General features: G+C 37.6%; 1 protein-coding gene across 2 annotated transcripts in view; it reads left to right on the top strand.

Moving 5' to 3' along the window:
- The window catches only part of LOC100538160 (uncharacterized), a 36,853-nt gene that overhangs the window by 22,145 nt on the left and 1,700 nt on the right, over positions 1 to 13,008 (top strand). Inside the window, exon 2 of one of the 2 annotated variants that reach the window (XR_012400764.1) lies at positions 6,452 to 12,185. Coding sequence is in view for 1 of the 2 variants with exons in the window: in XM_073944055.1 (XP_073800156.1) it covers positions 6,920 to 7,734 (815 nt within the window). In the remaining variant the exon portion in view is untranslated. Of the gene's footprint in view, positions 1 to 6,451; positions 12,186 to 13,008 lie in introns of those variants that run through there. The other variant, XM_073944055.1, reaches the window with a different exon arrangement.

Here is a 13,008-nt window from a genome sequence, read left to right as displayed (position 1 = left end):
TGTCGTGCGACCAGTTTTCACAGCAAAATCTTCACTACATGCGCGGAATTAAGAGGCAATAATGCATTAAGCATCTTTCCACCTAAAAACACCAAATGCGGTGCTCAGGACTGGTTTAAAACAGTTGACATGTCAACTTGCTGCAGTAAACAGGCCGCAATGCCTGCTCTGCCTTCAAGCTCTTCTTATTGGCCCACTGCGCTAGAACAGAACATGAATGGATTGGTTAATATCAGCTTTCAATCGCTTAGTTCTGATGACAGGGTGCTACAGCCGCGTAAATGTAAAGGTCTGGATATGAGAGAACGAAATTAACACGGACAGACTGAGTTTTAGAAACCACCTGAAGTTACAGATAACCCCAGGTGAAAAAATATATAATTAAATGCAATTAAAATACTTAATTAAATTATTAATACTTAATTAAAATACACTTAAATACCCGCAAATACATTTTTAGTACATTTGTTATTTTTGTGTTAAATAAAAGTTTGATGGTTTTACACTATAAATATACTAACTAAAAGTATGTTTATACTTCAGTAGGACTTTAGTACACTTGACAAAAGTATACCAAATACCAGTAATACTTAAATCAATTTTTAGTGTACTACAATAAAGTACACTACAGAAAAAACATCCAAAAAAGTTTTATTAGTGTGTTTTTCAAAAGTGTGCTTTAAATGGTTTAAACATTAGTTGATTTTTAGTACACTGTTTACATACGAATCCTAAGTTTAAAATAAGTTATTATATAAAAAATGTATTAGTAATGTATTGTAGTAGAAGTACATTTTCCCAAACGTTGTACTTAAGTACACTTAATGTGAATGCAATATTATCACTAACACTTAAATAGATTTTGAGTGTGGTAATTTTAAGTTTACATTAAATTGACTTTATTAAAAATCTATTACTAATGTATTGTAGTAGAAGTACATTTCCCCAAAATGACTTTACATTTCATACATGTGCTGTAATGTTGCATCTTATTTATATTTTTGTGTTCTCAGTTTTTGTTCCCTCCCATAAGGTATTTTTGGACTTGTGGTTTATTGCACAAAAAGATTAAAGTGTTTTGATGAAGCACAGATGCTGTTTTCTTTGTACACACAGAATCCCTTCAAAATATATTCTTTAAATAAATGTTTAGTGTGTTAAAAGCACATTTTAGATCAGCTTCATTTTGTCTCATAATAGCACAGTTGAGTACACTTAGATGTACTTAAGTTTATCTTAAAATGTACTTAATACTAATTTTTAGTACATTAAATACAACATTAGTTTGGGAAAATCGAGCACTTTTAATACAGTATTTAGCACACTTTTTTCAATTTGTATATTCTTTTAATATATTACTATTATACTTTAAATTAGTCATAAATATATTTAAATGTTTAAAATTAGGGTTCAAGTGTAATTCTAGTTGTAACTAAATATATATATATATATATATATATATATATATATATATATATATATATATATATATTTTAAAATACAGATTTAGTATGTTAAACACATTTTATTTCAGTTTCAGGGTGTCTCAAAATAGCACAGTTGAGTACACTTAGATGGTATTAAGTTTATCTTAACATATACTTAATACAAAGGGTGTAGGTTTGCGCTTGACATTGGTGGGGACTGGGGACGAGTCACCCCCGCCAAGAATGAATATTGTATATATATATATATATATATATATATATATATATATATATATATATATATATATATATATATATATATATATATATATATATATATATAWATAAATAAATAGTGTATTTTAAAAATAAGTATATTTACATATTTGAGGAGTGTAGATGCAAAAACCTCTAAATGCCATTTAATATTTTCTTCTAAAATGAGCATTTTTCTCCAACTCCTGTGTGTGGACTCAATGATTTTACTTTTTTAGTGACTAATACGTTCTTTTCATTGCCTTTAAAGTGAAATAACTGAACATAAATATACAAGGCTGAGAAAAATGCTCATTTTACATGGCATTTAGAGGTTTTGGCATCTGTACTCTTCATTTCTTTATTCTAAGAATTTAAAGTCCTAATTTCTAGTTCAAAGTATTTTTATTGTTTATAAAACTGTAATAAAACTTACAGCTTAAATGTGTAAATAAAGCAATTTGACAAAATGGTAGGAAATAGTTTTGGTACATCAAAAAGTGTATTTGTAATAACTATCCAACAAGATTATCCAGCAAAAATTAGTTCTTAATATGTCACTAAAATGTCATATTTATACCTCAATTAATCAGAAAATCAGGTGAATAACTGCTAAAAGGTTCAGTTTTTCAGAAAACGAATAACCCGTTTCAATAAGCTGGCTACAGGCCTGAAAGTGTCATGTTAAAATAATGTTTATTAACTGATAAAGAGAGTTTAATAAAGACTTTCATTCATTTTTCGTACAAATTAAGCATGTCTCATAGTATTATTAAAAGATGGAGCACAGGCTGTAGTTTTTCTGACAAATTGTTTCAACCCAAATTGGAGATGTTACTCTAAGAGATTAGGAGAACTGGCAGGGTCATATACGTTTACATGTAGGTGATTATTTTGCAGTTAGTTTTCAGGGAATATTGTTTACAGACTATATCAGTCTGCTTTAATATTAGACTGACCGTAAAAGCGGTGAAAACACTAGCATAACGGCATTATCATGATGGACTTATTCAGTTGCGAACTTGAGTTTATGTGACTTACACTTATCGTTGGAAAAAGCTCTTTATGTCCACCTCTTCTTGCTACCTCCATCCTCACTTGTGCGAGGCACACACCTCACACATCGGGAAATTCCCCCCGCGCAGTTGTCTTGGCTGTTTGTATCTGAAACTATGATCTGAAAGCAGCCTGTCACATGACAGCAGGGAAAAGCACAGCCAATCACAATGTGTGTGTGGGGCGGTGCGACTCGAAGAGAGAACGTGATTTAACCCTTTCGGCATGTCTAGATTTATACTGACAGCGCGATGTTTTTAAGTGAAATAAATTATTGGTGGGGACATTTCGGTAGTTTGTGGATATTGGTGGGGACGTCCACCCTAAATCTACGCCCCTGCTTAATACTATCTTTTAGTACATTAAGTACAAAATTAGTGTGCGAAAATAGAGCACTTTTTGTACATTACTGAAAAGTGTACTAAGTATACTTAAAGTGCATTTTAGTGCACTTTTCTTTTTTTTACCTGGAATGGCACATCTGATTAGTGATCATGTAATCATTGTCAATCCAACATTTACAGTTTTCGTGGTTAAAGTGGTTAAAGTGGGCTATGACTAAGGCAAGGCAAGGCAAGTTTATTTATATAGCACATTTCATACACAATGGCAATTCAAAGTGCTTTACATAAACAAGAATAAAAGAAACAAGTAAAATAAAAATAAAAACAAATAATAAAAATGCGTCAAAACAAAACATAAAAACAGGTAAAATGTGATATAAAAGAATGAAGAAGAAGAGAAAAACATGATAGTGCAATCTGTCGGACGCAGCACAGTGCTCATTCAGTAAAGGCACAGCTAAACAGATGTGTTTTCAGTCTTGATTTGAATGTGCCTAATGTTGGAGCACATCTGATCATTTCTGGAAGCAGATTCCAGCAGCGAGGGGCATAGTGGCTAAAAGCCGATTCACCCTGCTTTGACTGAACTCTTGGAACTTTTAGTTTATATGATCCTAAAGATCTGAGTGATCTGTTGGGTTTGTATTCAGTGAGCATATCTGTGATGTATTTAGGTCCTAGGCTATTTAGTGATTTATAGACCAGTAATAATACTTTAAAATCTATTCTGAATGTAACTGGCAGCCAGTGTAAAGACCTGAGGACAGGTGTGATGTGCTCTGATTTCCTGGTTCTGGTTAGAATTCTGGCCGCAGCGTTCTGGATGAGCTGCAACTGTCTGACTGTCTTTTTAGGAAGACCAGTGAGGAGTCCATTACAGTAATCCACCCTGCTGCTGATAAAAGCATGAACAAGTTTTTCTAAATCTTCACTAGAAACAAAGCATCTGATTCTCGCAATGTTTTTGAGATGATAGTATGCTGATTTACTGACTGCTTTGACATGACTGTTGAAACTCAGATCTGACTCAAGAGTCACACCAAGATTCTTGACCTTATTTTTTGTCGTTTGACCTTTAGTGCCAAGGTACGCATTCACCTTGAGAACCTCATCTTTGTTTCCAAACACAATCATTTCAGTTTTCTCTTTGTTTAACTGAAGAAAGTTTTGGCACATCCAATTGTTAATTTCATCAATGCATTGGCAGAGGGTGTCAATGGGGCTGTAGTCATTAGGCAGTAAGGCTAGGTAGATCTGAGTGTCATCAGCATAGCTGTGGTAGGAGATTTGATTCTTTCTCATTATTTGGCTTAGAGGTAGCATGTAAAGGTTGAACAGGAGAGGTGCCAGAATTGAGCCTTGTGGGACTCCACATGTCATGGGTGTCCACCTCGACCTATGATCACCTATACTGACATGGTAACCTCTACCTTCAAGGTAAGATCTAAACCATTTGAGGACCGTGCCAGACAGCCCAACCCAGTTTTCCAGCCTATCCAGAAGTATGCTGTGATTGACAGTGTCAAATGCAGCACTGAGATCCAACAATACCAGCACTGTTATTTTACCTGAATCTGTATTTAGGCGTATATCATTGATTATCTTTATAAGAGCGCTCTCTGTACTGTGATGTGCTCTGAACCCCGATTGAAAATTGTCTAAACACCCCCTGAAGTTTAAGAACTTGTTGGCCTGGTTAAAAACAACTTTTTCAATGATTTTGCCAATGGAAGGGAGATTTGAGATTGGCCTGTAATTGCTCAATAGGGTGTTATCCAGGTTGCTCTTCTTCAAGAGGGGTTTAACAACTGCAGTTTTAAGTGAGGTTGGAAAAATCCCTGAGAGAAGTGAAGCATTTACCACTTTTAGAAGATCCATTTCTAAACAGGTAAACACTGTTTTGAAGAATGATGTGGGGAGCGTGTCAAGACTGCAGGTTGATGTTTTCATAATTTGCACAATCTCTTCTAAGATTTTGCCGTTAATTGCCATGAAATCAGACATAATGTCTGATTTCTTAAGTTGTGGTTGAGCTTGTTTGATATCGACACAACTTGATTGATTGGATGAGCTGATTGCCTTTCTGATATTATTAATCTTATCAGTGAAGAAATGAGCAAACTCATTACATTTGCTTTCAGAGAGTAGCTTACTGGGAATCCGACTGGGGGGGTTTGTGAGTCTCTCTACTGTTGCAAAGAGTGTGCGAGCATTATTTAAGTTGCTGTTTATAAGGTTTGAAAAGAAAGTCTGTCTAGCAGTGTTTAGTTCCATATTAAAGGCATGAAGACTGTCTTTATAGATATTATAATGGACTACTAGTTTTGTCTTTCTCCACATACGCTCAGCTTTTCTGCACTGTCTTTTCATCATTTGTACTCTCGGTGACCTTGTCCAAGATCCCTTTTGCCTGCCAGTCATCTTCTTGACTTTAACAGGAGCGATGTCATTTATGACATTCTCAATTTTAGAATTGAACAAATCAAGGAGAGAATCAACAGAGTCTGCAGATATACTTGGTGCCAGCGATATGGCCTTCATAAACTGCTCACTGGTGTTCTCATTTATGCATCTCTTTCTGACAGAGACAGATCTGTCTTTAACAGCTGGAGTGATCAATATATCAAAAAAGATACAGAAATGATCAGATAGTGCCACATCCTTAACAACAGTCGATGAAATGTGTAAACCCTTAGTTATAAGTAGATCAAGAGTGTGTCCACGATTGTGTGTGGGTCCTTGAACATGCTGAGTCAGATCAAAAGTGCTAAAAACAGTCATCAGTTCTTTTACAGCATTGATTTCTGGATTATCAATGTGAATATTAAAATCCCCAGCAATACTAAAATAATCAAATTCAGAGGTTACTATTGATAACAGCTCTGTAAAATCCTCAATAAAAGCTGGAGAATATTTTGGAGGTCTGTAGATAACGATCAGTAAGATGCGTGGAGCACCTTTTAGTGCTATACTCAGATATTCAAAAGACAAATAGTCACCAAATGACACTTGTTTACACTCATATACATCTTTAAACAGGGCAGCGATGCCTCCACCTCTCCTATTAGCTCTGCAAACACTCAAAAAGTCAAAGTTTAATAGATAAGTGAGTGTAGATCACCCTCCTGTGGTGACTCTAATTATGGCAAGCATAGCGAGTACATTAAATCATGGCAGTTACAGAAGTATAAATCAGCCAAATGCCGAAAAGAAAATGAATGAATGAATAAAGATCGGTGTATCTTGCTTATGAAATTAAAGGTATAAAAATACACCAAAAGTGATCATGAATGAAAACTTTAGTGGTGGTAACATTTCACTTTCTTAAATAATTAATTTATAAATAAAGTCTTTTTATATTTATTTCAGGCCTGATGGAGGACACACACCGTCATGAGAAAATCATAGAAAATACACACTCACTGAAGAGAAAAGGCAAAAAATGCTTCACCTGCACTCAGTGTGGAATAAGTCTAGCAACCAAACAAACTCTCAGAAATCACATGAGGATCCACACTGGAGAGAAACCATTCACATGCTCTCAGTGTGGGAAGAGTTTCAGAACCTCATCAACCTTTAATGATCACATGATGATCCACGCTGGAAAGAAACCACACAAATGTGATCAGTGCGGGAAAACATTTTTGATGCCTTCAGGGCTGAAGAGACACCTTCGAGTTCATACAGAGGGGAAGCCTTATTCATGCTCTGTGTGTGAAAAGAGTTTCAGACATGAAGTTGGTTTAAGAGATCATCAGAAGATCCACACCGGTGTGAAAGAGTATATGTGCTTTGAGTGTGAGAAGACCTTTCTTACGGCTGAAAAATTGAAATCACATGAAAGGATGCACACTGGAGAGAAACCTTACAAGTGTTCACACTGTGACAAGAGATTCAGTCAGTTAGGAAACCTGCACAGACATAAGAGGATTCACACTGGAGAGAAACCTTACACGTGTTCACATTGTGACAAGAGGTTCAGTCAGTTACAAAGCCTGAAATCACATGAAAGGACTCACACTGGAGAGAAACCTTACAAGTGTTCACACTGTGACAAGAAATTCAGTACATTAGGAAGCCTGCAAACACATGAGAGGATTCACACTGGAGAGAAACCTTACATGTGTTCACACTGTGACAAGAAATTCAGTACATTAGGAAACCTGAAAATACATGAGAGGACTCACACTGGAGAGAAACCTTATACATGTTCACACTGTGACAAGAAATTCAGTACGTTAGAAAACCTGAAAACACATGAGAGAACTCACACTGGGGAGAAACCTTACACATGTTCATGCTGTGACAAGAGATTCAGTACATTAGGAAACCAGAAAACACATGAGAGGACTCACACAGGAGAAAAACCTTACAAGTGTTCACTCTGCGACAAGAGATTCAGACAGTCAGAAAACCTGAAAACACATGAGAGGATTCACACTGGAGAGAAACCTTACACGTGTTCACATTGTGACAAGAGGTTCAGTCAGTTACAAAACCTGAAATCACATGAAAGGACTCACACTAGAGAGAAACCTTACATGTGTTCACACTGTGACAAGAGATTCATTGATTCAAAGAATCTGAAAAAACATGAGAGGATTCACGCTAGAGAGAAGCCTTGTAACCTTGAAGGTGTAAGGTCGCCATAGTCTAACAAAACTGAGTATCTCCTTTGTTTCTCTTTAGATAATCAATCCAGACACCTGTAGTGAAATTAGCTCAGTTTTTGAATATTAATGATCAACAATAACGAGTTATTATTAATTATGAACATTCAGAATTAACTTACACTCCTGAACAAAATCTTAACACCAGGGGAAACATTACAGTAACTCACATTTTGCATGGGTAGATCTCGATCTCTTTCTCTCATTGTGAGAGTTTCTCTGATGCGTGAAAGATGGAGTCTTGAGTGGAGCTTGCGATTCAAATCGGAGGATATGCGAGACGCAACTTCAAACTGAGTTTAATTTGCGGGAAAATGAAGAAACGTGGACTCAGGCGAGTTACGTGGGTACACAAATGTGGTATGCCCCATAATAGACCTTCGTCACAGACCTTTCTCCAAAGTTTTTAGAGGTGTAAGAGCTATTTAACCCCTTTCACAGTGCCCTGACGAGGACGCACTGAGGCGCTGTTTTTTCCACATGTCAATGTTTATGAATAGTTTACACCAAAAAGGACAAGAGTAATCTTGAAAAACTACATCAGTTTAAAGCTACAACCTCTAAGCACCCATTGCAGCTAGATGCTTTTCAATGGAAAGATTTTAAAGAATGTATTTGTTAAACTTGTGTAAGTTTTGCAGTAAACGCTTATTAGATATGGCGTACATAACATGTAATAGCAACACACGCACGCATTCATTGCTGTACATCACGGTTTATTTTGAAAAGTAAGAGTCCACAGAAAAATCATCTCATCAAACACATTTAGTCCACCGACAAAATAGTGTTGAATTATGGATGGTTATTCATTCGTTTATGTCACCGTTTCTGCCGGAGACCTATTGTTTACACTGTTTTACCATGGTACTTATACGCGAAAACAGAATCTTTGGAGTAAAAGACCAGTCGATGTCATAGCTTAAAGTGTTATAGATAAAATGAGACCACAAACTGAATAAAAAGTCCAAGTTATGGTTACTTAAATCTAATCAAATCCGAGTGTTTGATCGTCTGCATGTCTCTAGCTGCGTCCCAAATCGCATACTTATGCACTATTCTACGCCATTTTGTAGTATAAATAGTGTAAGTAGTGCGTTCACACTGAAAACTCTAAAAATAATAAGTGCACTTTAATTACCCGGATGATGCACTCATTCAGCCGCTAAAATGAAGTGTGTAATGATGGACACTTCACGCACTCAACGACCGCAGGTTTGCTTACGTAGCGGAAGGGGCGGAGCTATCGGGCGCACATGTTGGATAACTTTATTTATTTTGGATGATGAAAGCAAAATTCTCCTACGAGAGTGATTATAGCGCCTCCCGATGGTGAATGCGGCAATACTCACGGCAGGTATATTTGATAATTCGGTCGTTTATTTCAATGATTTGGCGTCCGTCAAACGTCATCAGGGAAACGGTTTGAATTTCCGCTTAGTAAAAAAACATTAGTGCTCCATTTGGGACGACACTACATACATATACTATCCTGTTGAGTGTGTAAGTGCATAAGTACATAGTGCATGAGTGCATAGTGTATAGTGTGCCATTTTGGCCGCAGTTTCTGTCATTACTATCGATCAGTCCCTTCCTACTTCCCAGAAGTTTGACTGACAGAGAATTTAGCCAATGGCTGCATGATTTTCATGTTACTGCACACTTTGCTGTTACTGGGTCAGTGAACTGTCAATCATCACATCACCTGCCCCCTGCACAGAGTGCATGCACAGCTGCAAACAGCTCAAGCTAACGGCAAAGCGGCTAGTTTGCAAAAAGTAAACAAAGGAGAATATTTCTGAGGAGAGCTGATACTTACACGACGTGTATGAAGCCTTACTTTCGGTTTTTCTAACGGTGAGTAGCTTATTATACTGTCATTGCTTGTTGTTTACGTCTCAGGTCTTCTGTGTTTAGCCTGCTTGTGCCTAAGGCCCCGTTTACACTAGTGCGTTTTAGTTTTAAAACGGCGTTTTAGAATGAAAACGATCCGCGTCCACACTCGCGTTTTACCCAGCGTTTCTGAACTGCTCTCCGTCCACACCAAAACGCTGAAAACGCACATCACGTGACCACACAGACACACTTTGGCAATCGCTGGAGCCCATCTACCCAGATGAGAGCTGTGCTAGTCGGACTTCTCATCAAGCATCTCCCGCTGGATCTAATCTCACTATATTTATTAAACGGGATATTTCATTCATCTTGTTGTCTTTATCTAACGACACATTCCCTGACTTTGGTCATTGGAATCTATTACTTGTTCTCAGGTAACGTGTTTTGGCTGAGCGCAAAGATAAGTTAATGATTAATGTAACCACGTACATTCTGTATATTGACTGATCGCTTGCCTTTATTTCCTATAATGTATAAACTTTTTGTATGTTATACTTTTATAATGGCCATTATCGATTATTAAAACTGATATTCAGCAAAAGAGAGGGTATGTTTCGTATTTTCACTGAAATTGAAAGAAGGCAGTTGTTATCGGCTCCGTTTTGTTATAAATATGCACACAGTGAAGATGACGCTCATGCAGCACGACGCCACAACATTTCTGCTGTCTGTTTAGTTGTTAATATTAAAATAAAAATAGGCAGTTCCTTATATCAAGTTTACATTTTATTGTTGAGAAAGTGAAACAACGTAGCCAGGGTGATGTGAATGAAGTTATAAAGTACACTGTTCCCTGTGAAGATTGACGCGTGTCCTCGGTATGTTTTCCATATCAAACTGAGAAGAAGAGACTGCAGCCTTGATCAAACTTGCGAAGTCTGAACTTACACGGAGAAGATTCAGGACTGAACTGTGTGTTAGGCTACTTAATATTGAGGAAAAGCCCCAATCAGAGAGGCGAATGTCTGCAGCCCCGCCTCCGTTTTCAGATGTCTCCGTCTTTCCCCATCCACACTGAGACGGAGCAGCTGCGTTTCAGAATGAAAACGGCCTCTCCAGCGTTTTCGAAACGCTCCGTTTTCGGCGCTCGAGAACTCCGGCGTAGTGTGGACGGATGGCGTAACCGTAGCAAAACTTATGCGTTTTCAAACTAAAACGCATTAGTGTAAACGGGGCCTAAAAGTGTAAATGTCTCTCCGGTAGCCATAATCTTTCAGTAATGTTTGGCATTATCATGCAGTTTGTTTGCCATTTATCTGAATGTCTGCTGTTACATCTGTAAGCTAAGCTATCTGTTTAAATTATAATATGAATTCTTCTACTAGTGACTGAGAGCAGAACAACAACTCGTATAAGACTTTTTTGTTGCATATGCACTAGACTTATTTCATACAATGTACTACCTGTGCTCAAATAAATCATTCATGCTGTACGTTTATGCTTATTATTTTACAATAAAAAAAATAGTGGAGTGTGAAAACGTTCAGTGTGTGTGGTCATCAGACTGCTTCTCCACAAACAAGGAGAGAGAGAAAATTTTAAGACATTGTCTCAGAAAAATAATTCCAGAAATTTTGTTTTGCATGATATTGGCATCAAATTCAAAACTCATACTTAGGAGATGAGGGCTTTTGACCTACTTTTCTGTGTTGATCCAGGTCTGTGCAGTGAATTTACTGGTCCAGGCCACCCGTGGCCTCAAATTGCAACCCGGGCTCATTGTGGGAACGTAGCCCCGCGGACGTTTCTGAAGACCGCGATTTACGTCCCAGGAGGTACGTATTAGAGCGGTTTTTGTTTTCGCGGATCCGGGAGAGGCCGATGTGCGTGCTTTTTCGCGTCTCGGGCGACTCTCAGGAGCGCGCGCCGTTCGCGCCGTTCTGTTCTCGCGCGAAAAGCCACCGGATCGGCCGACCCTCCTCTTCCTCCTCCTCCTCCTCCTCCTCCTTCCCTAAACCCAAGCGACGGTTTGCAAAAGCCGTCCAGAAAGAAAAAAAAAAAGCAAAAGCCCTTTTCTTCGATTTCGACCGTGTTTTCGGATCCCGCCGCGTTCTCGCTCTTATTTTTCGGATTCTGTTTTTCATCTTACCTGATTTCCGGAACCGCTGTTCCCCGGACTCGATCCCGGTCGTCGTCCCCGCAGCCGGCTCCTTCTCCGGGGCCTCCGCTCCGCCGACGCAACGCTGTGAGCTAATTGGACAAACTGGTTGCATCGGGAAAGCCCTCCACTCGGAGGCGAGCCGTCAGCTGGCGAGCGCGAAGAGGAGGAGCGGAGCGGAGCGGCGCCACACCGCCCCGCAGCGTTCGCTCGAAAAAAACTAAACGCAGCCTTACGTACCTCCGGCCACGTAAATCGCGGTCTCCAGAAACATCCGCGGGACTACGTTTCCAGAATGAGCTTGGGTTGTCAAATTAAGTCTGTTTTCACTCCAAGATGTAAACAAGAATAGTTTGATAATGTGATGCACGCTGTACATAAAACTGAACTGACTTCACAACACATACATGAACTACAGCTCCAACCTGAAGAACACATAGTGGTAAGTGTCAACATTATCCTCATTTGAACCTTATTGCTGGTCTCTATGGGATAACGATAACTAAAGAAACGGCTGTTTATTGGAGTAACTGATTAGCCGTGGCATGCGCAAATAAGTCATTCACACTGTTAACCATTAACGTATTTCAACATTATTTTTACTATACAAATGGGGTTTATATTTACAGTTGAAGTCAGAATTATTAGCCCACCTTTGAATTTTTTCCCCTTTTCTTAATATTTCCCAAATGATGATTAACAGAGCAAGGAAATGTTCACAGCATGTCTGATAATATATTTTTTTTCTGGAGAAAGTCTTATTTGTTTTATTTCAGCTAGAATAAAAGCAGTTTTTAATTTTTTAAAATCATTTTAGGGTCAAAATCATTAGCCCCTTTAAGCTACACACTAGAAAAAGGTTCCTTGAGGTTCTATAAAAAACCTTGGGTTCTATAAAGAACTTTTAACCCCAAAATGGTTCCATTTAGAACCCTTTGAGTCCAAAGAACCTTTTTGATTAAAATGGTTGTATAATTTTTGATTCATAACATAATTATATAGTAAATATTTTAAAATAATTATAAGTAATAACACAGAGAAGCAAAGCTTTTAGAGTCAGAACCCAATAAAATGAATGCTGTGGTCAAAAACTTAATCAGTGTACAGTATGATGGAATTTTTTTTATGCATGTTTGTACATTAGCATATAACTTATATTTTATATATACTTAATATTTAACATTTTTGACAAATTATGTTGTGAAATAAATGAAAATAACAAGTGTATTTAGACTGCTGTTGAGACGTTCCGGCTAGTCTGCATT

The sequence above is a fragment of the Danio rerio genome, chromosome 3 (assembly GCF_049306965.1).
Source record: "Danio rerio strain Tuebingen ecotype United States chromosome 3, GRCz12tu, whole genome shotgun sequence".
Taxonomy (NCBI): Eukaryota; Metazoa; Chordata; class Actinopteri; order Cypriniformes; family Danionidae; genus Danio; species Danio rerio.
Note: the sequence above shows the minus strand (reverse complement) of the source record. Positions and strands in the feature narration are given on the sequence as shown.